Source organism: Amblyomma maculatum, chromosome 2, assembly GCF_055883805.1.
Source record: "Amblyomma maculatum isolate TAMU_Amacu chromosome 2, ASM5588380v1, whole genome shotgun sequence".
Taxonomy (NCBI): Eukaryota; Metazoa; Arthropoda; class Arachnida; order Ixodida; family Ixodidae; genus Amblyomma; species Amblyomma maculatum.
Genome location: NC_139345.1, coordinates 11,287,500 through 11,313,254, shown reverse-complemented (window position 1 = coordinate 11,313,254; position 25,755 = coordinate 11,287,500). Strand labels below are relative to the sequence as shown.

At 44.2% G+C, this 25,755-nt stretch overlaps 1 protein-coding gene across 3 annotated transcripts in view; it reads left to right on the top strand.

Annotated features, from left to right (window-relative positions):
* The first annotated feature begins 4,322 nt into the window (after positions 1-4,322).
* The window catches only part of LOC146197938 (acyl-coenzyme A thioesterase 9, mitochondrial-like), a 43,640-nt gene continuing 22,207 nt past the window's right edge, over positions 4,323-25,755 (top strand). For 2 of the 3 annotated variants that reach the window (XR_014704916.1, XM_084593217.1), the window contains exons 1-7: positions 4,323-4,716; positions 5,129-5,247; positions 6,639-6,681; positions 8,658-8,839; positions 16,381-16,577; positions 20,501-20,574; positions 23,952-24,019. Coding sequence is in view for 2 of the 3 variants with exons in the window: in XM_084593217.1 (XP_084449343.1) it covers positions 4,703-4,716; positions 5,129-5,247; positions 6,639-6,681; positions 8,658-8,839; positions 16,381-16,577; positions 20,501-20,574; positions 23,952-24,019 (697 nt within the window). In the remaining variant the exon portion in view is untranslated. The remainder of the gene's footprint in view (positions 4,717-5,128; positions 5,248-6,638; positions 6,682-8,657; positions 8,840-16,380; positions 16,578-20,500; positions 20,575-23,951; positions 24,020-25,755) is intronic. The other variant, XM_084593215.1, reaches the window with a different exon arrangement.

Here is a 25,755-nt window from a genome sequence, read left to right as displayed (position 1 = left end):
CTACGCATGAAATGTTCCAACAAGCGATGGGGAACATTTTTGACGGCTTAGAAGGGAACCTGCGTCTATATCGGCAGCGTACTCGTGTCGGCTGAGCATGATAAACGCCTGCGCACGGCTCTGGTGGGAGCAAGATCGGCCGGACTAGCGCTCAAGCGTAATAAATGCATCTTTGTCACGAATGCGCAGAGTTCTGCATTAAGGGAAGCCAAAGTTTATCCTCAGCGCCCCCACCCCCCCCCCTCCCCCTCCACACCTCCCATCGAGGCCCCTAGGGCCAAAATGCAACGCAGATATCAGAAATTGCTATAAAACATTCATTTTGAAGTGATGGAATTGTAACATATATAAAATAAAATATTGTGAGAATAAAAAAAAAAGCAGGCTTCGCCATGGATGCAGAATCGAAAATGATGCGTTGGTGCCCTTCTCACAACGGTTCTTTGATCCCCGGCTTTCTGCAGGTAACGGTGGCAAGTGAGTACAGCTTATGGAGCGCCGACTTGGCGCCTCACTAGAAAATTAGCCCCCCCCCCCCCCCCCCCTTTGCTCACGCCTACGTAAACGAAGTGAAGTTCTTAAGCAATGTCATTTCGAAACAAGGAATCCAGCCAGATGACGCTAATTAAGTGTGTATGTGGAAATGCCGCCGCCAATGTCAAAACAGGGTATTCAAAAACTATTGCGTGCCGTGAACTACAGTGGGAAGTTCATTCCAAGCCTGTCTGAGAAGACTAAGAATCTGCAAGCCCTAAAAATGGATGGATGGAATATAGGAGCGTTCCATTTGCAACGGAGTGGTAGCAGTTGCTATCATGCTTGTTTTTTTTTCTCTATATCTTAATTATTGTTTCAGATCAGTTAATTATACCATCATTCTATTTATTGCATTTTTGTTTCTACATTACTGACATTACGTTACTTTTCTGATTTTAAACCACCAATCTTCCAATCGCTTTTTGCAAGCTTCCACTGCAAGTTCATTCACCCGATCACTGGTATCTCTAAACCCCAGGGCTTCAGGAAGAGTGACTGCGCCTGCATCGACTTCCAGATGGATACCATCACATTCGAGTATAAGATGGTTAATTGTTTCTGTGAATTTACCACATACTGCACATGTATCATCTTCATGGTTAAATTTTTTTGTAGCTGCATGCTCTAAGGCACCCTGATCTAGCTTCAAAAAAGTAGGGCACTGCCTCTTGAGTTATCAAAAAGAGCTTCCTTCCTAATCTGCCGTTTCCACTTTCGGTATAGCTTCACACTCTGTTTCTTTTTCATAGATTTTATCCAATTTTTACCTTCTGGAGTTTTCCCCTGTTGCTTAACGCTCTTTATTTCTTCGTACTTGTAACCAGAATACTTACTGGTTAGTTTCCGAGTTCTTATCCTCCATTGTAAGTCAACGCTTTTTAGACATAGGTATTTAAATACTTTAGCTGCCCACCTGTTACTGTCCAATTTCCTCAGGCGTTCCTCATATAATTCAAATGTTATTGCACCCTTCTTGTGGCCGCTAGGCGAAGTACGATTGATGGGACGGTCCCGCCTTTATCACAAAATGTAGCGCCCTCTAGGAGTGCTTAAAAAATCCTCTGCTACTGGTTGAAAACGTCCTAGGGGGAAGCATCCATCTGCGAAATAGTGATATGTGTTCTTGAAAGCTACCGCCATATGTCGCGTACGCCTGTTAGGAATGTGAACTGCGCATGGCCCAGAGTTACGAAGACGGGACAGCCCCCAATACCAACGCCAAGCGCAAGCTTATTTCCCTGCTAGATTTCATGTCGGAGTCTGGTGCCATAAACCTCACCTAACCCACCCCCTTCCCCTCTAGGCCTCAGGTCCTCATAAATAATGGGTTTTGAATGAATGAATGAATGAATGAATGAATGAATGAATGAATGAATGAATGAATGAATGAATGAATGAATGAATGAATGAATGACCCCCGAGATTAGCTCCAGCTGCGCCGATTGCGGAGGCCAAGAACTGCGCATGCGCAGCGGGGGACATCATCAACCCGGCCCTGTCTTTGTTGAGGCAAGCTAGGGGAGACGGCGACAATACAATGCATTCATTGGGAAGGCCTAGAAGATGCTAGCACTGCACGCAACTATTGTGCAACAGTTCGTCGCGTCGATGATGCGAGGGATGTCGTTTCCTGGGAAATCACATGCAGCAAAGTACTCCCCCCATATTCGCCGGAATGAGCTATGTCTTGCTGTTTACGATGCCAACTCCAACTACCTCGAAGTGGTTTCATGAAACCACCATGTATAAAAGCTGGTCATGACATCTGCACGCCAAGGCATCCCGCTTGAGGTATGCACAGATGGCGGACCAGTTTTAGTCCCAGGAATTTCGAGCTTTCGCACAACCGTGTGACTTACGTTGTCTGCAGTCCCGGTTTCCCACGCTCAAACGAATCGGCAAAAAGGGAGTGACTGCTGGTGAAACGTCTTCTCAAGAGAGCGGCATATGGAAATGAAGTCTTTTGTATTGGGATTTGTTATGTCCGCGGTTGGCTTGAAGCAACAAGGCGTTTTCGAACACAAGAAACTATTTATTAGAACTCGACTCGAGCGGTGCGCTCTGGCGGCCGCTCATCGGTGCGGTCCGAAGTCATCTCTCTCCAGACACGGCTCGGCTCGGCTGGCCGGTGCAGACAGGAGAGGGCTGGGGGAGAGGAGGAATGGAACGTCGAGAGGGTCGTTGGTCCTTCGTTCCCACGCGCAACCATTGCGCACACAACACCGCGGCGGGAATCGCGCACTGGTTGAGCGGTTCATTATTCCCCCGTCTACGCTTCTACGCGCAAGACATAACAGGCTTCTCAATTACAGGACAGTACAACTTGAAGATGAAAAAACCCCATGTGAACTGCTCACGAGCAGGAGGTTGACAGGGAGGCTACATTATTTCGGAGATTAGTACAGGCCAGAAAGCACACTCAAACCCAACCTCACAGGCATCCATGCACAACAAGCGCTGGGCAAACGGGACACGTACCGTTAGGCTGCTCGACAAGACAGATTGGAACACAAAGGCTCTCATAGGGAAAAGACGTGACCCCACGCTCATACATAGTCCATACGAAAGACGGCAGTCAACTTCATCGAACGGCAATATCTTCTCCGAACAAACAAATAGTGCCTCCCATCCTTACCAATTCATGACTACACAGAACGATGCGCTGGCAACTGTACTTCTCATCCAGGCCTCATGGCACCACAAGAGTTGCAAGGCAACTGGAGCACCATAGAGGATGACCAAACCCCTGCTGTACACACACTTCAAAGATCCCCTTGGTCAGATTGACTGAATCCACCAGCAGCCACTGAGCCCATAACTGAACCTGAGCGAATGCGTGCCTTGTATGGCCATACGGCAATAAAAATGGCTAACTAATAACTAATTAATTACTAAGTAATGACTAATGACGGATTCAATAATTAGCTAAATAATGACGAATTTAATTATTTGCATATGTAACGATTAATTAATCATTAATTCCTAATCAGTGCCAGATGCGTATAGCAGAATGCGGCACTCAGGTTTCCGCCTTTCACTACTTTAGTCGCTAAAGCAAGTCTCCCGTAATTTCTTTTTTTTTTAGACATCCAACGCAGGTAGGATATGGGAAGATCTGCCTCCCTACACCGACCTACACTATACCATTCTGTTTGGGCCTGCCCAAAGCCACCCGGCGGCATTCCACCTGTACCTCACCCCACCCTCTCATCTTGGGAAGATGCCTTGTCCCGCACGGAGCTGGCCGAACAACTCCGGCTAATCGAGCGGGCCGAGAGGATTGCCGTGGCCCATGGGCTTATGGACTGACGTGTATTTATTTCTTTCTGAGACCGCTTCATCAGCACCAACCCGCAAGACCAGCGACAGCTGTTCTGGCGGGCCTGCAGGATTGAGGCGGCACATGGAGCCCTGGACTGAGGGCTCCACTCAGGAAGAAAAGGAAGTTTACATGATAAATATTTTTCCTCCTCCTCCTCCTAGGTATCAAAAAGAAAGGAAAATATGTTTGCCAGCCCCGGTATCTGCATGCTATCTGATATCTGAAGCACCTGAACCGCCTGAACTGAGGTGGCGAAAATACAGGGATAGTGAGGAAGCGGTAGATGAAATCAGAGATGTGAGCGACAGGGAGAAAGGAGTGTAGGTAAAAATAAAAACAAAGAGAGATATACACTATGGTACCCCCATGGGTACCCCGGACTCTTTTTCAGGAACCCTTTAAAATTCGCGCGCGTAATTGCGTAGATGATGATGGCAGCGTTGTGGAGAGAGGTGCTAAATAGCAGACATCAGTATGGATATGGACGTGATGGAAAATAGGCTCTCTCCATGCTTCATGTATTCGGCGGGGCCTTTGGGCTTTCTGCGCTGTCATACCATACCACAGGCCACGCCCTGGTAGCACGTCACACTCGTTTAACGTGTCTTAGCGAACGGGCTCCGCGAGACAGCACACGAGCACACCTTCAACCAAAGGTGCAACCGCTGTGCGAAGGCGGAAACAGTGATGCCATATAATAGTGGGGCCGAGGCGCTTGCGCAAATTGCCATCTGTCGCGTGCCCGCTGTATTCACGTTATTATAACTGATAATTTTCGCTTTCTGTGCTGGATACATTCGAAAGAAAAGAAGACGTCACCCGCATTCCCTTTTGACGAACGAAATGGCTTTCACCAGGTGAGCATTGCTGCGCTCATTCAGTGCGCAAAACTTGATTGTCCAATTTTCCTTAGAATTGCCAGTAGAATTTGTGAAGTGCATGCTAGCGTTTTCTTGCGTTCTCTTGTTGAAAGATCTTTTACTTTGTTTTTCTTCCCATCACTAGACGTGACGCAGCTCGGCACGCCTTGGTGCATGTTAGAAGCAGACTGTATTTAAGGTTAGCTGAGAGTACGTCGCAATTGACAGCAATTGCAAGGTCTACGTTGTAAGGCCCTGTTTATGTGTTATCGCCATACATGGTTATTTTGTTTGTCACATTTAACGGTTTACGTTTTTATAACCTGTCATATAAACAGTAGCTTTTCATTTTTTGTAAGGCGCACGATACCAGTCTGTCCAACAATGTAATCATGTTTTGTTGTTTCAGGACGTTAGCAGCCTTGGTACAGGGCGGTAGTCGTCAAAGACTGATGAGCATTTCGATCTGTCCCGCGCGGAACATCATAAGTTTCAATGAACCACTTCGTCCAAAGTCAATGCCAGAAGGTACGGTCACTATAGACATTCGTATGTGTCCATTGAAATTCTGACACAGTTTACTTCAAACTTTTCTTTGAGATATGTCTGTTGCTATGAATTTCAATAGTACAAAGGCTCTTTTCAATAGTTTCAATAGTACACATATTGCATGACAGGCATAGCCATGCAATATGTGGGCAGCCAAACCAGTTTTCTGGCAGGCAGACCTAATTCGCCGCCTCATGGAGACCATGGAGTTTGATGTGGCTAGTTGATGTTGGAACACCTTATAATATGTTATGATTGCAAATTTGTTATTTTTATGTTGAGTGTGCATTGCGCATTTTGGGCTTCAATTATTTTGCCACTCTTATAGTCTTGTGTCCTCACTCATGCACTTGCAATATACAGTCATGGATACAGGAAGAACCAGGGAAGTTATACCATTACTTCTTCCGAAATGTAACAGCAGCAATTGCCCACTATGGTATGTTGCTACATTTAAATTGCGGCCTGCATAGACGACTGACACCAATAGCTAGCGCGTTAAATCGGGTTTCGTTGAATCTTAAATATCTTCGTTAAATCAAGTTATGACTGTTTGTGAATGCGATATACCATTTCGCCAAGCAAGAAGGTGCAGGTGAGGTAAAAAGAGAGCGTGGAGTGGAACCGTCTGGGTCCTAACCAACTCCAAGAGGCACCCTCAGTGGAGAAAAACCACATAATACTAGTTGGTACTACCAGGATGCACTAATGATTGATTTAAATAGCAGTAACTGGAGCATATTGCTGGTCTGCTTCACTTGTTAAGTGGTAACATGTTCTTTAATGCTTTCTTGAGAGTGCATATATCAGGCAGGCTGCTGTGTTCCATGTGGCAGGTATTATGGTTATTGGTTCTACTTTTGTGATACAAAAAAAAAAATGAAATTTTAAAATAAAGATTGAACAAGTGCACAGCCAATCCTAAATGTGTCAAAAGCAGGCTTTAATTATGAAAAGAGGCAAAGGACCTGAAGCTGATGGCATAATATGTGTGAACCATACCTGAAAATGATTTACTTAGACCATATGCAATCTGTAAGGCTGATATTTTAAACCTCTTGATGGCTTCACTCTGTGGCTACAGAGGGGGATGTTGCAGGGTGCCTACAACGATTCTTGACAAATATGTATGGTGCATTCTTTTAAAAATTGAGTCATTTGACATATTCTGACTGAACTATTAATTATAACAAGAACTCATGGTAGAACCATTGCAATCTTATTGCAAAAAAGCCTGACCAGCAGGGGCGACACTAGTAATTACCAAAACTGTACTGTGGCTACACATTATTATTTTATACGAACATTTAAGTTCTGCTACTATGCAAGGTGATTATAGGCTAAAGTTTCGTTTTACTTTATATTTTCAGTGATGGAAGCATTAAAAAGCTATGTGGGATATGTTGGTGATGTGTAAGTAGGCTTCATATGATTGCACTTGCAAAGCCTTTTTCCTTGCATGAATTTCATTATTTTTTACCTCTACTTGCATGGTTTCTCAGTTTTGTTCCACAAATATTGTTGCATTCCTGATCAAGCATGCGTGCTGCTTAAAATATATCACATATCTGCACTTTCTCTGCATTTGCTGTGTCACAAGTCAGATCCTGGCCTGCTGCTGCAGACATTCTTGCTTCTCGTGTAGTCTTCATGTTCTTAATACCCAGCCTCGGACAACTTACGATACGTGACATGTTTCACTTGTGCCTCTGTCCTTTTTTATTTATTGCTTGAATTGGACATGGATGGAAATAGTTAGCTAAACAGTGCTAATAAAGGTGCATTGAACAGCATTCTAGACAAATGTCATTTTCGCTTTTAATTTGTTTTTTGGGCTTCCATGAATAAACAGTTTCAGTTGGAGACAACATAATTACAAATTAAGCCCGCAGAAGTAAAGAGACATGCATACTTTTTGCTTTCACGAGACTCCCCCTATCACCCTGCAGTGGCCAATGAAGACTATTTGTGAAAACACACAAAGAAATCTTTATTAATGCCTTTGAACAAGTGAATAATATTTTGAGGAAATCACTTGATATTTGTTGTTCAGAAAAACTATGTTCACAAGATCATTTGTGTATTACTTCGTTATTGGCAGAGCGGCAATTGCCTCCTAATCTCTATGTTGAATTTTAAAAAAAGGCAGGAGCCGGGACGCTTAAGCCGATTTTATTAGGAAAATTGGGCACTGGAAAACCAAAAGTTTATAAGAACGCTTAGAACATATAGATCTAATTCCCGCAACGGGAAGTTTGCCTCAGAATTGGAGCATATAGATCAAATTCCTGCAACAGAATGATTACCTCAAAATTGTATTTGGTGCACCTGTAAGAAGACAGAAAGGAGGAGAGACTGTAACCTAGATAGCAAAACAATTTTATTAAGCAGTGTCAGTGTGTGTTGCAGTAGTAGGTATCATACTGTGATATATATATATATATGAAGGAAAGAAGCCAACAGTCGGCGAGGCCAAGGAAAGCGTTGGGGATGATACTTTGCTTTTTTTTTTTTTTTTTTTTTAATGTTTACTTGGATAATCACAGAAATTAGTATGTAATCTGTTTAGGGGAAAGATAATTAAAGACAAAGTAGAAGAAAAAAAAAAATATATATATATATATATATATATATATATATATATATATATATATATATATATATATATATATATATATATATATATATATATATATACATACATACATACACACAGGGTATCCAAGCTTTTAGCCAAGGGTTAAAAAATGAACCAGTTGAGGTAGGCCAGAGAAAAGGTTTATGCAGTTTAGTAAGTTTCTGAAGGGGCACTATGCATAATTTTTTGTGTCTTAAAATTTTCCTCATAGGTATTTCTAGTATGTTGCAGATATTTCTGTCCTAAGTGGCCTGAAATTGAACAAATATTTATACTGCTGATGCAAATACAGTAACTAATCACCTTCTGTGTGCTGCTTTCACATAGTTTACCAGCAAACAAAAGTCACTGCTTTGTTGTCATTGAAGCTATAAAATTGCTTTCTGAACAGCGTCCCCAGCTTTCGGGAGGCTTTCCTCCTTCTGCTTTATGTTCAGCACTATCTTGTTCATAAGTTTTTGTGTGGAGGCATTTTCAGCACTATCTTGTTCATAAATTTTTGTTCGGAGGCATTTCCAAAGCTGGCCTTATTGATGCTTATTAAGTGTTTTGTTGGAACCATCTTTGTGAGGATAACTTTGAGGAGGACCCATTTTAAAGCCATTTCTCTGTTACTGCGTTTCACTGTTCACTCATGCAAACACAAGGATTGTCGCTCAGAACATCTAGAAGTCTTTGTTTCCACTGAAGAGCTACTTTTCTCTGGATACTTAGCATGTGCAACATTCTTTCTTTTTCTTTTTTGTTTCAGAAAAGGTGCTCATGAGAAGCTCCCAAAGACCCAGGAGGAGCTGCCTACACGTAGCATGCTGGACAGCTACGATGAATGCATCATACCTGTTTCCACCTCATTGACAACACAGAAGAGCCATACTTCTGGCCAGGGATTTGTTCGTTTTGGCCGCATACTTGAGGACATGGATGAATTTGCAGGCATGAAATATTTTGATGACATGGTTATTTTACCTTGCCAGAATCGGGATGCCTTAGTAAATATTAAATGATTTTATTTGGGAGGAAAAAAATTGTTCCTTTCAACTGTTGAAATGGTGGCATAGAAATCACTCACAAAACTATGTTGTGGCTTATCTGATTTGACTACACTTGTGAGATTACAGTGTTCACTAAACAATACTACTTGTAAAATGCTGATTTTGTACAAAGTGATGGTGCCTAGTTTTGCCTGGTAATATGCGTGCAACATTTCCCTGTTTGCTAAGCAATACTAAATTTAAAGTGCTGATGCTTTTGAATAGCCTTTTGTTTTATTCATGTTGTGTTATTGTTTCTGCTGGCAATTTATATTGTTAAGTTTATTTACAGAGATGACTCCACTTTAGCTGGTGCGTTCACCGAATGTTGGTGAGCTTCCTTTTCCTCACCCTTCCTTCTGGCGAGCTTTTCTTTTCACCCTTCCTTGTTCTCTCCTCTGCACTACCTGACATTTCCCCCTTTGGAGACAAAGCCACCTGGGCTGTCAGTTGTCCCGAGAGTCGCAGCACTTTGTTCTTGCGACATTGTCAACTTGTGTTTTCCGAGATGGGCGGCCTTGAGAACATTGACGAGGCACCACGTAATTCAGGTCATTGATGCATCTAGGCACAATAAATGGGCTTGTGTAGTGCGACAACAGCTTCTGGGACAAACCACACTTGCGGAGAGGCATCCAGAGCCATGTATAAGTCTCCGGGAAAGTAGCAGACATCTTGGTGCCGACAATCGTAGTGCTGCTTAGAGCGATCCTGCGAGGCCAGAGTGCATAATGATGCGAGCCAACGCGGCAGAGGGTGCTCGAAACAGAAGGCTCAGTGTCGAGAGAGAGCGGCAAAATAGTGTCGAGGGAACGTCAAGGCAGACGGGCATAGAGAAGGAAAAATGGACTGTAAGCAGTTGTTGCATGCTTCGAAGTGTTATAGGCATATGTAATGAAGGGAAGCACGTCACCCCAGTGCTGAGAGTCGACCTACATTGCAAGCATGTTTATCAATGTCCGGTCTGTACGTTCAACGAGGCCATTTATCTTGGGGTGGTACGGTGTAGAGTGACGCAATTGGCAAGTACAAAAGCTCAGAAGCTGTTCCTCAACATCTGCCGTAAACTGGCTGCCATGATCACTAATAATAACACGAGGAGGCCCATTACAGAGGATGACAGCGTGAAGAAGAAAGAGACGTCAGTGACGGGTGGCGGAAGGGATGGCGGCAGTTTCACAGTAACGCGTGAGATGGTCGATGCATACGATGAGCCAGTGATTGCCTTTGGATGACGGGGAAACGACTCTGTGAGGTCAACACCCACTTGCTCATATGGTGTGGTCGGTGGTGTCACCGGATGTAAGCGGCCCGGCGAAGATGTCGTGGGAAGCTTGAAACGCTGGCACTGCACAGAGAAGGTCACGTAACGCTAAGTCATTCGATGCATATTTGGCCAGTAAAAACATTTCTCGATGGGGGTAAGGGTCCTGGAAAACCCCAAGTGCCCAGCTGAAACGTCGTCATGCATAGCATGTAGAACAGAGGAATAGAGGCTAGCCGGAACGACGAGCAGAAAGCGCGCACCAGAGATTAGCAATTCTTTCGGTAGAGCAAACCATTGAGAGTGCAGAAAGGGATCGCAGATGCCGGATCACGAGCGTTTTCAAAAAGTGGTATCAAGTCTTGATCTTTTCGTCGTTCTCGCTGGAATATGGCAAGATCCGGAAATTGTATGGAAACGGCGGCAAGGTAGTCATCAAAGTTGTCATCATCGCAGAGAGTAGTTGCAAGAGGGAGTCAGCGTCAGCATGTTGGCGGCCACTTTTGTACAACACCGTAAAGGTGAACTCCTGAAGGCGTAATGCCCAGCGGGCCAACCTACCGCAGGGGTCATGCCGATTCACCAGCCAGCAAAGCGAATGATTATCGGCGATGACTGTTAAGGCACGTCCATAAAGGTACAGGCAAAACCACTAAACGCCAAAAACGACGGCAAAGCACTCTTGCTTCGTAACGGTATAATTGCGTTTATTTAAACTTGCTAAGGGTGCGACTTGCATAAGCGACGTGTTGATTCCCATCATGCTGTTATATGAACACAACACCCACGCCAGTGCCGCTTGCGTCAGTGTGGAGTTCATTGGGAGATGTTGGACTGAGGTGACGCAGTATGGGCCGCGAGGTAAGAAGAAATCTGAGGTGGCGAAACGAAAAATCACATTCATGGGTCCATTTGAAGGAAATATCTTTCTGCAAGAGGCCACCGAAGCGGTGGCCTTGTGGTAGAGCATCCGCCTCTCATTCGGGAGGTACCGGGTTCGATCCCTGGTGCCGCGGGTACCCACCGGTTTTTAATGGGTACAAGCTTTCCCCCGGCCTGGTGCTCGGCTCTTCTGGGGTGAAATGCTTGGGAAAAGGGGTCATGGCCCAAATAGTTGCGCCGATGTGGCAGTGATTCGTTCCGCCATTGGACAACAATAAGTCCGCCTTGTGCGGCAACAGCCCATTATGTGGCCCTTTTCTTTTTTTGTTTTTTTTTTAGGACTGCTGCAGCTGAGGCTCTAAGGGAGCACTTCAGGTGAGGGTCAAAGGAAGTACCTTTGCAAGACAAACAGAACCACCTTAGCAGGCTGCGAGGTTCGAAACTGGGCTTCTTCTCCCAAACGCACATCCCTGGAAAAGCCGAGCGCCAGGAGGGGGGCGCTTGTACCCATTTTTACCGGTGGGTGTCCGGCGGTGGGTTTCGAGGCCATCAGCAAACTGGGATGAAGCGCTGAAAGTATGAGCAGTTGCAGGTAGCTCCCGAGTTCTTTGATGCAGCTGACAGCTTCAATCTTCTGTGGGTAAGGCCTAAAGACATCTTTGTCAACCGGATGCCTAAGTACAACAATCTGGCGTTCCCCAAAGCGGTACTTCTTAGAGCTCAGCACGAGACCGGCTTTCTTCATACAGTTAAGGACAACAGCTAAACGGCTGTTATGCTCGGCGAAAGTCTTCCCGAAAATCACCACGTCATTCATATAACCCATCTGGAGTCACGAATGTAGTCTTCTCTTTGTCTTTTGGATGCATCGGCATCTGCCAATATCTGGACCGTAAATCAACAGAGGAAAAGTAGGAAGCTGAATGGAGGCAGTCAATGGTGTCATCAACGCTTGGGAACAAGTAAACATCCTTCTTTGTGACAGTGTTGAGGCGGCAATAGCTGACACAAAATCGTCATGTGCTATCTTTCTTTTTCACGAGAATCACAGGGGCAGCCCACGGGCTAGATGATAATGGAATAATTCCTTGTTGCATCATATCACGGACCCGATTATCTTACGTTCTGAAGGTGAGACACGGTATGGTGTCTATCTAATTGAGTGTGCAGACCCAGTGTCGATCATGTGATGGCTGCAGGAAGATGGAATCGGTGGTGGCTGATCTCGAGCAAATTTAAACACGTGCACATGTTTCATAAGAATTTCCATCAATATTCGGTGGTCGTTGATAGATAGCAATTCATTTATTATGGACTGGAACTGGGAATCAGTAAGATCAGGACGTCTAGTAGAACGAGCAACTCTGCCACTGAATTCGGCGATGTGCATAGAAAGGCGTTCTTCTTCAAAGTCGTCGAGTTTCAAACCACGCGGCAATATAACAGGCTCGTTGGAATGATTGACAGTCCAAAGCGTGGCACGGCCCTCATTCACTCAAACAATGCTGCAGGGCACCAACACATTCTTTTTCGCGCCGGCAAGGGAAGCGGGTTCCACCAGAGCGTGACTTTGGGAACCGCGCCCGAGGACACAACTGGGACAAAGATGGCGGACATCGCTGGAACGATGGTATCGTCGAAGACAGAAAACGCTTGCGCAGCCCGCGGCATTCTTCTATGAAGGCGATCGAAGGCTAGGGCTTATTGATATCCCGCCACTGCTGAAATCGAGAGTTGCGCCGCACTGTTGTAAAAAGTCAACTCCTAGAATAATTTCGTGCGTAGAGCGAGGGAGCACCGTAAATTCAGTTCTAAAATCGCTACGTTTTCATGACAGGTACTAAGCAGAACCAAAGATTCTTCCCCTACGCCTCGAAATATGACAGTTCTATCTCAACCAAACATAATTTTATGGCCAAGGTGGTTCTTAAAATCTAAACTCATCACTGACACCGTAGCACCAGTATCCACTAAGGCTATAACACAAACACCATCCACTAACACTTTCAGGTGGTTCTTTAGCATAACTACAGGTAGAGGAATTGGCAACATCGATGACCTGGCGCACACGCCTCCATCGACTGCACACGCTAGTTTCCCGGTGGCGGCAAAGAACGATAAGGAGAGGGCGAACATCGGGAGCGGCGTGCAGGAGGGGTCAGGCTCCGGTCAGAGGCTGGAGAATCGTTTCCCAATTGAGTGTAGAGGTAGGGGTCCAAAGGGGATGGAAAGGTGGGGTCACGGACTTGTTGACTGACATTATGTTGACGACTCGACCATTGGCGCTGGTAGCGGGGAGCCTGGTTCGGCGCCGGCAGAATCGGGATGTGTGACCGAGCATACCACAGCGGTAGCAAACTGGTGGTTCACAAGGACGGTCAGGATAATAGACCTCTGGGACAGGATCGGAGAAACCAGCAAAGCCCAGCCGCCAGCGTCATTGCGGAGGAGGTGGCACGCTGTAGTAGGAGCGAGTTAATGAAGCAGGGTCAGTCATTCCGGTATTCATGGGAACGAAGATTGTGGCCGATAGTGCCCCAAGAAGAGGAGTGCTAGATCGGAGCCACCTGCAGGGAGCAGCTGTCATGGGGGATTGCACTGCGGCTCACAACATCTTGATTCCGGGAGAGTTCATCACGAATAATTTGTCTAATCATGTCGGGTAATTCGCAGGGTCATGGGAATCCATGCTTGCGACAATGGTGACATTAGACAAGGAGCCGAACTTTGGGGTAATGCGTTGCAGCTTAACAGCTTCGAACATGTGACAGTGTTTGATAACGGCTGTGGTGGAATCCAAGTTATCTTTTGTGATTAAAACGTTGTAGACACCCTCCATGATACCCTTAAGAGGTGGCCAACTCTGTCGTCTTCAGACATTCGGGGATTCATCGCTTTGCACAGTTTCAGTACCTCTTCAATGTGCGTTGTACATGTTTCACCAGGAACTTGTGCTCGCTGGAGTAAAGTCTGCTCAGTGCATTTCCGTTTTGCCTTGTTATCCCCGAAACAGTTCCAAATCTGCTGTTCAAAGCGGTCCCAGCTCTTTAAGGACGCTTCATGGTTCTCAAACCATGTCAAGGCTGTGTCGTCCAAGAAGAAGACAACGTTGGCCAGCTTGACTGTGGCGTCCCAACAATTGTATTTGCTCACCCACTGATAACTGGTGAGCCTCTCATCCACGTCTTCGCCAGCCTTGCCAGAAAAGGTCCGCAGCTTGTGGTAATGCTGCTAAACAGGTGCCACTGAGCCTTGCTGCCGTGCGTTGCCTTCCTGGAGCACGTTCAAGGGCAAAGGTGAAAGTCCAGTGAGTCATCGGCTGCAGCGAGGTCGAGATGGGTCCGTGGTGATGGTTCCAGCACCTGCCTCCACACTGTTAAGTTTATTTACAGAGATGACTCCACTTTAGCTGGTGCGTTCACCGAACGTTGGCAAGCTTCCTTCTTACTCTTTCTTCTAGCAAGCTTCTTTTTCACACTTCCTTGTTCTCTCCTCTGCACTGCTTGACAATATATGTCCTAATGGCATCAAATGAAGCTTCCCATGAAATACCATCTCTGTGCAATGTTAGAATATAAAAATGCAATCGCCGACCATTTTTTCTCACTCAGCAGGACCCAGGAAATGGTCCAAATAATCTGACAGTCTGAAAAATCCGTGAACTTTAAAAGATCACTTTTCTGCGAAAAATCAGTTTTACAAATCACGAACTTCATCGCTTATCATGTTTCGTTTATCTGTCGATAATAGGGAGTTATTAGCATAGCGCGATCTGCTTCAGTGATCAGCTTCTGCACGCCACTCATGCACGTGATCAGATACGGCAGGCTTGGCTGCCAGTGCGCGCACAGTTACTGATGGCAATGCGACAGGGGTGCGCACCGCTGGTAAGCATGCAGCTCACTCAAGGCGGTCACCGCATGCACAGTGGTGCCCCGCAGATGCGGATTGTGGTAAGCTGTAACCACTGCAACCATTCAGTTAGAATATCTCGACCAGTCATGCTTTCGTTATGTACATGCCATTTCACGATGTACTGTGATGCAGCTACAGGTAATGCTCATGCCGCAAACAAATGCACGCACCACATGAAGCAGTAACATTCAGTTTCCGTGACTAGCGACGGCAGTAGCAAAGACATGCAGAAAAAGCAAGCGAAATGAGAATATCCGTGAAAGCACCAACCCCTCCCCACAGCTTGCGGTGGTAGAGCGAGCCACAGCAGTCAGTGCTCACATTCCATTTTCAGTCTGATTGCGCACTCTTTGTAGGATACCGCAATGACAAGGCAAAGCATTCCTTTATTGCCACTGCCTCCAATGGCAACGATGAACAGAGAGCCAAGCTAATCTGTCCGAATGACTGGTTCGCCCAGCTACGTTTGCGGCAACGATGCCTGCTCACATCTATATCGTGCCGAAAAAAACTAACCTTCAGCCAACAAACAATCTTCACAGTATTGATGGCACAAAATTTGGTCTGAAAAATCGAACGTTTGGACACCATAAGGTCAAAAATGTTGGTTGTGAAAATGTACATGTTCCTTTGGAGCACGTGACGGTTCTTGAATTAAGTCCAAAGTATTATGAAGTCCGAGTTATTGGAGTCTGAAAAATCGATCTGTTACTGTGTTGATGGGCTTACAGTCAACCTGTAATCTAAAAATATTAGCTGCTTCAAAAATCTTTTTATCCTCAAGTGTCCCTTCTATTGCTTACTAGATACAATGAGACATGGTGCCAGCCTAAAGCAATGAGAGCAAAGGAAGAGGGATTTGCATCATTTTGTCTTTGCATTGGTTTCTCATGCATGGTGTCTGTGGTGCTGCCAAGTTTTTGTTGGGATTCAGGTCATAAAATGAAATTTTGTCGAAGTTCAACCATTTTCTTGCCTGGTGTCCTTTTGTTCTTTTTCTCCACATTGATAAAATGTCTCATTGTGTCAAAAAAAAAAAAAAAAACTAGCCCAACTGGGTACTTTTAAAGATATACTTTATAAATATTTATCTTGATTTCGAGCAGTGATTTTCCATTAGGTTTCACTTGATTCATTTATGCATCAGTATACATTGACACTTTGTAAAAGCAAAACAAAAACAGTGCTTCATTTTCTTAGTGAAAAGCATTCTCACCGAACAAAATTTATGAAAAACCTATGTTTTTCAGTTTATTTCAGTAGCTTATGCACATTCCAATTTTTCTGCACATGCAGTTGTGGCTTGCTAAGATTGTGTTTCGTTTCCTGGTTTGTTGCTGACGTGTTTTAATAGGGCCTCTTGATTATGTTTTCTTGTGCAGTGTGGCTTTCGTACCGGCATCTGCAGTACCCAGGTTTGAGCTTTGGTGTGCCCATGCCTGTCATCATAGTGACTGCACTAGTGGACAGCATACATAGTGAGGACATGGAAATCAAGCCCCAGCATGACTTAAAGCTACGTGGCCATATTTCTTGGGTTGGCAAGACATCCATGGAGGTCACCATGGAGCTCTTGGCTGTAAGTTCAAAAAGGGCACTTTACTAAGCACTATTATATTATTTATTACTACCTCAAGGGCTCATGAAGAGGCAATACATTTGTACCCTATGAGGCAGTTTGGTGCATGATATATAGCACTTTAGAGTGTTAGTTTTACTAAAACTAAATTTGAAAGACATGTAAATTTGGCCCTCCCACCCCCAAATTTTACCTCGGCCAGTCGGCCTGTTTGAACCAGAATTGTTGTCCAGCCTAAATCGGCTGTAGTGAACATGATGGTGACCTCAGAATTTAGTGCGAGCCACCCCAATTTGATCTGGACCACCTCAAAAATTTGACCTTTATTCATGTGGACCAAAATCAATGTCTGACCTGTGAATTGGGCCTGTACCACCCCAAAATTCGTACCGGGTCACCTCCAAAATTTGATCTTAGCTGCTTTGGACCAAAATCGATGTCCAGCCTGATTCTGCTATGGTGAAAGTTGCATTAATTCTGGATTTCTAACAGAAGCGCTCCAGCTATAGGATGCCAATAAAATACTGTCAAACCCAGATATATTGAAGTCTAAGGGGGTCACTAAGTAGTTAGATACAGAAGCTGCAGAGCAAAGCTGCATAATAACAAATACATAGCGATGCTATGCAGCTATATAGAGAAGTTTCGCTGTGCATAGCAAGTGTATAACAGCTACATAGCAACACGTTTTTCCAAGGCAACAGCATGTCTCTCAATATGGTGTTGCAGTCACACAGCCAATCAGTAAGAGGAGAGGTGTCTCATCTCAGCCATCTGCATACACGAAGCTAGGGAACAAAACAACAAAACTTGCACAACAGCACTTTCGCACAATGTTAGTATTTTAGCCAAAATACTCTGCATTTTTTTACTGGTTGACGATTTTAGCTCATTCCTCCTGAGTCTGGCTTACTTGACTCCCTGAAATCACATGTTTTTATTTGCTCTGGATTGAACCATCAGTCTGATCCAACAGTTTTTTTCTGGAATATGACATTTACTGATGCTGCTGAAAGGCGAAAGATCAGGTGAGTTTGAACATCGTTATAAAGAAGTTTGTTTAAACAAAAGCCAAATGGCTTTCGGCCTTCCTTGAAAGCACATCACACATGGCGCCTTTATTAAGATTTCTCACTCAACAGTGCTTGAAGATACGGTTTTGCTTTGTGCAAGCATTGGGGATGTATTTCTAGTAATATATCCTAGATGTATTCTATAATGCATGTTTTTCATGAGGAGGAGGAAGCAACTTTATTCAACGCACTAAGCGTCAAAAATGTCCTGGGCCAGGGTCACCAAGGCCAACTGATCATTCAGCTGGTCAGATGCTAACCAAGCCAGCTATGTTGGGGGAGGAGGGTGTAGAAAGTGGGGTGATTGAATTGCGACAGGGCATGAAAACATGCAGTGTTCGAAGTTTGCATTGTGTTCGGAACAATTTGGGCATGTGGGGGAATGTCTGATTTGGTATAGAAACGATCTGGCAGGAGTAAGCAGCGTATTTAGTTGTATACATCTAAGAGTGCGTATTTGTGTGGTAGTGAGAGATTTATCAGGAAGAGGAAGTGTACGAAGAGTTTCTCTAATGTTGTCATAGTGAATGTTGATTTCTTTTTTGTAGTGAAGAGTAGTGGTCCCACGTGGGTGGATAAGGCCAGGGAATCTCAGGGGCCCGGTGTTGAAGTTTGCGGGCGAGGTGCTACACTACCTCATTGCTTGGGATTCCAGAGTGACCAGGAATCCACCTCAGTGTGACAGTGTTGGGACGTAGTTTGATGAGAGCTCTGTGCATATCATCCTGCAGTTCTTCAGGAATGCGACCCATATGGTTGGTTGGTTTGGTTGGTTTGTGGGGTTTAACGTCCCAAAGCGACTCAGGCTATGAGAGACGGCGTAGAGGAGGACTCCGGAAATTTCGACCACCTGGGGTTCTTTAACGTGCACTGACATCGCACAGCACACGGGCGCCTTGCTTTTCGCCTCCATCGAAAAGCTGCCGCCGAGGCCGGGATTCGATCCCGCGTCCTTGGGAACAGTAGTCGAGCGCCGTAACCACTGCGCCACCCCGGCGGGGTGCGACCCATATGAATGGCGCGTATAGCCTGTATTGAATCAGTGTATATGGTATATCCTGAAGGGTTAGGAGGTGCTTATGCGAGGTCTTGAATATTGGCGACTATTGGCAGGGTCTCGAAAGTCACTGTAGGAGGAGGGATCTATGTAAGGACCGAGGGTATCCGTCAGTACATCGCTACAGCTCTCAATTGAGTAAGCAGCCGCTCAGACGTTAGTTCAGGATGCATCTGTGTAGACGATCGTGGAATCTGTAGGGTGAACATGATTGGCAACTCGAGCGGAACGTCTGCCTGGGTTAGTATCGGGTGCAACATTTTTTTGGAATGGGGGTTAATTTGAGGTCATCCAGGAGCGAAAAAGGAGCAGTAATTATAGGGAGGTCGATAGGATTGAGTGCAACCTGCTGTAGTATCCAATGTCCTTGCTTGGTGCTAGAAAGACGTGCCATTTGCCGGTCTCGATGTTGTTGTATGAGGTCTCCCAGGGGCAAGAATAGCCCCGTAGAGTATAGGCACTTCGTGGACGTACGTACAGCGACGTTAAGTGCAGCCTTGTACAATATATGAAGCTCAACCTCAATCTTATGTCATTGGCAACAGGTTAGAGTAAGGTAAGGAATGGTATATAAAATTTTGCTAAGTGCTAATGCGTGGACAAGCTGCCTGACTTGACCCTCATGTAGCCCAGCATGCTTGTTGACTATGCAGCGAACTAGATGCATAAGCTGATTACAAACTTTAACGGTTGTAGATACATTGGCCTGATTAGTTGACTCATGGATACGAAGTCCAAGGATCCGGCAGGACGATACACGATGGGGTGACCTGCCATTGTGAGATTGATTAGCTGGTTATGTTGGCGTTGATAGCGAGTTTTTGCAATCAGCAGCAATTCGGATTTTTCAGGTGCGGGAAATAGCCCTACTTTATCAAGATAGCTAACGACCGCATCGATACCTCGCTGTAGGGTCTCCTCTACTGCTCCAGGAGACCCAGAAGTGCACCAGAGAGTAAGGTCGTCTGCATAGAATGTTTGTTTTAGGTTTGGGATAGACGCTAGAATACGAGATAGGGGAGCCATTCCAAGGTTAAAAAGGGTGGGTGACAGAATAGCGGCCAAGTTCCGTCTCCCCGATTTTATATCTGATCCTTTTCCATAATGCATGTATTCTAAATGCATGTATTCCATAGTACATGTATTTCATTGTGGGAATAGGTAATAACCTCTTGGTTTCCCCCAGTTTTCATGTTTAGAACTCTAATTCACTCTAATTATTTTCTTTTTACGAAAATTAGGGCATGATTTGAGAACAGCCGAAATTCGCAGGCATTCTGAAAGGGATGATGAAAATGCTTTCGCTTTGGATAAGCTATAATGAAATAAAACATATAACTAAATGATTGAAATAGCGAAAATAAAAAATAGGTCAGTAATTAAGAAAACAAATTAAGAAATAAAACAAAGAAAAGAGATGACCTAATCTTGCCCTTTAGTAAAAGAAAAAAATATATTCAAGTCCCAGGTTGTGACGACCCTCACAGCCAAAGTCTGTTTGGGATGTTAAACCTTATAAGCCATAAACCAGCAACATTTTTGCTCTTTAGCACAATAGCCATGTTCTCAGTAACTAAATGTTTAGTTATGCTAAATGATATAAAGCAGGTTGGGTCGTTACCATTTTCTTGAAATTTGAATTTGGAATTTTGAAAAGTAATCTCTTGAAATTTTCTCTGCAAATGCTAAAGGCAGCAGAGGGGCCAATGCCAGTGTGTTTATTGCATGCCGAACTAAGGTTTATGCGCACATGAACAGTGTTCACTACATACACTCACTTTGCATTTTTGCAGCTGCTACCTGGGCAAGCCAAGCATTTAGTGAATGCAAAGTTTGTGATGGTTGCTATGCGAGCCAATTCATCAATGTAAGTATCATGCCTGTTGCACATCATCTGAATAAGATAGTAATACCCATGTGGGTTATTTTTTTCAGCATTGTGTAACTTTGATTCCTACAATGAAATGATTGTATTTTGTCCTCTGCACTCACTGCTAAATTGACTTTTCTCAAGTTTAATCCACAGCATTAATTGAGTAGCAGCTTTGCATAGTCAATACTCTTTGGGAGGTAGTAAAACTGGCAGCAACATTGCCTAGCTTCCTTTTTAAGCATCGAGAAATATATTCGAAATGATTTAAGCATTTTCTCATTTATTCTGGTCTCGCATGACCGAAAACTCCAATGATCATGATGAGTTTTTGAAGTTTATTTAGCATTTTTTCAAAACCTTGAGAAGAAAGGCGAAAGACCTATAAATACAATCTAGTGATCGGTTATATACTGTGTGATAAAGAGGTTTATGAAAACAATATTTCTTACAAGCTCATTGCCGATGATCAGTCTATCTTGAACCATTTCCTCTCGGAATGTGCCGCATTCGCAATGGTTGGAAAGCTTGTGAAGCACAAGAAGTCTTCCACTGATTTGCCATCGTGTTGGACCCTCGTGTTGAAGCGTGCCCGTTCATAGCTAACTTTGCACCACGATATGAAGTAGCTGTTGAACTGCTTCAGGGCGAATTCTAAGTTCTGGGCGTTCTCACCGGCAAGTTGGAAGGTACTGAAGACATCTTCAGCCTGGTCACCCATCTTGGTGCAAGTTGTCGCAGAGACCGGAAACCATGTAGAAACGCTCGAAATGCCTCCTCCATTTTGGCCAGTCGGCAGGCGTCATGAAGCAGAAGGCCTCAGGCGGTTGTATGACGAAAGACGCCATGTTTCGACAGCATAGTCCAGGCCGTAGACGCTGCTGTGACAAGTGCCACCGAAGATGGGAGAGGAAGCAGCTCCGGCTGAGCTTTTTGTGCGAACTGCGCCACTTCTGACACCATTTGAGGTGTCAACAGGACAGGTTTATTCCAGGCGAACACTGGCACGAGCACGAGACACATGCCAGTCGCAGTGAGCCTCGCGCGAGCATGCAGCAGCACAGCCAAGCTAACCGGCCTAGCCACTGCGTGTGGCTACTGCCTGCAATTACTTGGGCGCACTCGCAAACATCACCAGAGCAAGAGCTAGGAAACTAAAAATCAAATTCGCAACCCACCACAAGGAAAAATTTTATAAAATAAAAGCGAGAGAGTTAGTTACAGTTGCTAAGTCATCTGCTGTTTTTCACGATTCTTTTCTTGCTGCTCTGAGAAACACGTAAGCCAACCTTCGAGGCACAATATTTTTGCACTGGAAAGAGTTTTGCGCGTGTCCAATAAAATTAACTTCATTAACTTTGAATGGACTATGAGGCACCATTAACTTGGCATGACATTCTTTCTAACTATAGTTGAACTCTGATATATATTTGAAAGACCATCTGATGTAGATATAAAGTCCTTCTTTAAACAAGGTGAAAAGCATGCCCGCCTGTCCTAGCTTTAGTGTGTCCGACTTTGGATTCAAGAGTCCTGGAGGTTTCGATTTTCATCTCGCCCTCCTATCTCAAAGGAGCTTACCAAGTTGGCGGCTCCTGCCAGCTCTACCATGTCATGCGGTCTCGTGACGTCACATGACCTAACTACCAATCAGCGCCCAGCCTTGTCACTTACGAACTGAAACCTACCTGAGGCATAACTGTGATTTTAGAATTCAAGCTCTACTGCTCAGGGTTCAACTTTTGGCCTTGCTGAGTTCGAATGACTAACATTGAAATGTGTTGGTGTCCATCGAAAAGTGAGTTATATACGGCGCTTTCCGATCGCCAAAAGCCAACTTAAACAAAATATTTTTAAGCATGGCAGAATGAAAAAGTGGAGTTAACTTGACCTAATTTAGTGTATGTGTCCATCGAAAGGTGAGGCAGATGCTGCTTCTTCCTTTCCCCAAAAACAAAAAACAAACAAAAATATTTTAAGAATCGTGGAATGGAAAGGCAGTGTTAAAAGTGCTGTGACATCTACTCTTGAGGCGCAGCTTGAGAAATTGGTCGTGAGGGCCCAAGCAGCAGCAGCCTCCATGCAGCCTTGAAGGGAGGAGCCTGCTCCTGTGGTGCCATCTGAAATTTTACCATACATGTTTGCAACATTAAATCACTGGGAAAATTCAGTAATTCTTTTGTCAAAAATATATTTAAAAAAATAAACTGTGCTCTGAAATAAACATCAAATACTCCAACCCCTACGAATACGTAACTGAGAAACAAAAGTGGTAGGGTTTTAATGTGGGTTAACTGAATTTTTGATAGAAAGCTATTTAACTTGGTAGTAGTTCACTATGCAGCATTACACGGTTTAAGTCTCCTGTGCCAACTCATTCATCCTCGTATGACTCTTGCTGTCCAATATACTGGAAACATATTAATGCCGCTTATGCTGCATTGATGAAATTGCATGTTTCAAGCTCCCACCAAAAATTGGGGCCACGAAACACAAGGCCAGGCTTCGTAGATAACCCAGCTTTGCAGCTTTGGTTGTAAAGGAGAGCTTTCGCTGTACATTGCACGCATGCTAGTGATGCTTTGCTTGCAGTGACATGCTACCTGCCGGTCTGCTGGCAATGCACTGCTTGATAGCTGCTCTAGGCATAATTTTCTGTACATTTAAGCTGCAGCGGACGGTGCTTTGAAATAAACCATTGCCCGTATTAAGATGTTTGATCCTGTTGCCAATGCACTATAAATAGAATTGTCATTAATAGGTACTGGAGGTTTCCGCAACATCCTTGACAGCTAAGCACACCACCTGATGGCTGCATCTAGGCCATAGGTAGTATTAAGGCTGACGTCACTGCAATACAGAGGTGTGGTGTGGATACTGAGAGCAACAAACTGAAGGCCAACACTACGTTCACCACATCATACAGTTTCACAGTGCTGTCATTACCATCTGGTCCCCAATGCCATGCAGATGACCCATCTCCACATGAGAAAACTGACCGAAAGTGCTATTAGGAGAAGCACTAGTTGCAGGGGCATGACGCATTGTTTCGTATAGTGAATGACTGGTAAAATTAGTTCTGTACATTGCACAACTTTCTTGCACTTCTACAAAGTATTTTCAAGCCATTTATGCGTTTTGGTATGTTTGATATGTGCAGTAATTATAAATATTCTGGTTTGTTATATCTGGTCTCAAATGTATATTCCAAGTTTTATCCAGCTGCAGTAAGAAGAGCATGAAGGCACTTTGTTTCATATGCAGGAAATCTTCTTTCCTCACTAGTTTTAAATACCTTGATGATTAAGCAAAACTCATTTCTACTGGTAATCTGTGCACATTAGTTCATAAGCTTCTGTGTCCTTTTGTTTTAGCACTGTGGCTGTAAATAAGCTTCTACCAAGAAATGAAGAAGAACAAACTATTTTTAATGAAGGAGCAGGTAAGGAAGCTTTGTTAGCTGTTTCCCTTCATATAATTCATGTATACTAATTTGGCAATTGCCACTAAACCTTTGATATAGGCTGTCTAAATGAAAGCATAATACACAAGTAAAACATTGTTTTCAACCTTGAAAATTTTTAAAAGAAAAAGCCAAAGGGCACAGGCTTGTATCAGCTTTGTTTAGTTATCCTGTGTTTAGCTTGAATTCATGAAGAAAAATAAACTGCAATCATGGTTTTGTAACCTAGTTTATAACTATTTTTTAAAGCTGTGCCGACACCTTGGTTTATGAGTATGATTTCCTAATTGACATTTTGCACCACAATACCTAATCAGAAACTTCAGACATTATATCTACCTTTAATTTTGACATCTCTCAGTCCTGTAGTATAGTTTTGTGCCAACACCCACCCTCCTAAAGAAGCAATCAAGAAGGTGGTAAATGGTCTTCAATAATTAGCCACATATTAATTGCACTGTTTTATGGACACAATACCCACCTTGCCATATATGGTCCACCTAAGTAGACTGCACCGACTTTTTTCACTGCTCTTGAAAAAAATGAGAGATGGTTTGACTCCGCCAACTAACTTAATACCATGTGAAAGTGTCCAAATCTCGACTGTCCATCCTAATTTAAAGAATTTTCGGCCTAACTCTGAGAGTGGGCCACCCAAAGTTCAAGGTTGGGCCAAGTGTGTTGGTGGCAGGCCAAGTTGGTTTGCTTTGAACATGAGTAAAATCAATTGGGCCGATTGTGGCACCGATCATCAGCTTCTTGTTGCCAAAATTAAGCTTCGATTGAGGAAAACGCAGAAAACTAGAAGGCCTTTCAGGTATGATCTGGATCAGATTCCATTAGAATATGCTGTGGAAGTGAGGAATCGATTTCAAGAATTAGATCTAGAAGACAAAGAGCCCGAAGAGATGTGGACTGATGTTCGTGATATAATACAAGAAGTTGCTACTAAGGTAGTTCCAAAGCAAAAGAAATGCAAAAAAGCAAACTGGTTATCTGAAGAGGCTTTGCAAATAGCTGAGGAAAGGAGGATGGCAAAAGGTATGGGGGAAAGAGAAAGATACAAGGTTCTCAATGCGGATTTTCAGAAAATAGCAAGGAGAGATAAGAATGCCTTCCTGAACATACAGTGTCAAGCAGTTGAGGACAACAGCCAATTAAGAAACACAAGAGCTCTGTATAAGACAATCAAAGATATCAAAGGAAGCTTCTGTGCTAAGCTGGGCGTGATAAAGGACAAACGAGGCAAGGACCTCACTGAAGCCTCAGAGATAAAGAAGAGGTGGCAGGAATACACAGAAGAACTGTACAAGAAGGACCCGGATGTGCAATCCCAACATAGGACGGTTGTGATTACTGATCTCGAGCCGGGCATCCTGAAGAGTGAAGTTGAATGGGCCTTAGCCAGCCTTGCTAAGAACAAAGCAAGCGGAATTGATGGTATTCCAGCTGAGTTGCTTCAAAACCTCAACCACGACGCTGTTAACACACTGCATACATTATGTCAAAAGATTTGGACAACCCTGCAGTGGCCACAGGATTGGAGGAGGTCAGTTTACATCCCCATTCCAAAGAAAGGCAGTGCCAAAGATTGTTCCAACTACCGCACGATCGCGCTTATTTCGCATGCTAGCAAGGTGATGTTAAAAATCCTGCAAGGTAGGCTGCAGCAGTATGTGGATCGGGAGCTTCCGGACGTGCAAGCTGGGTTTCGC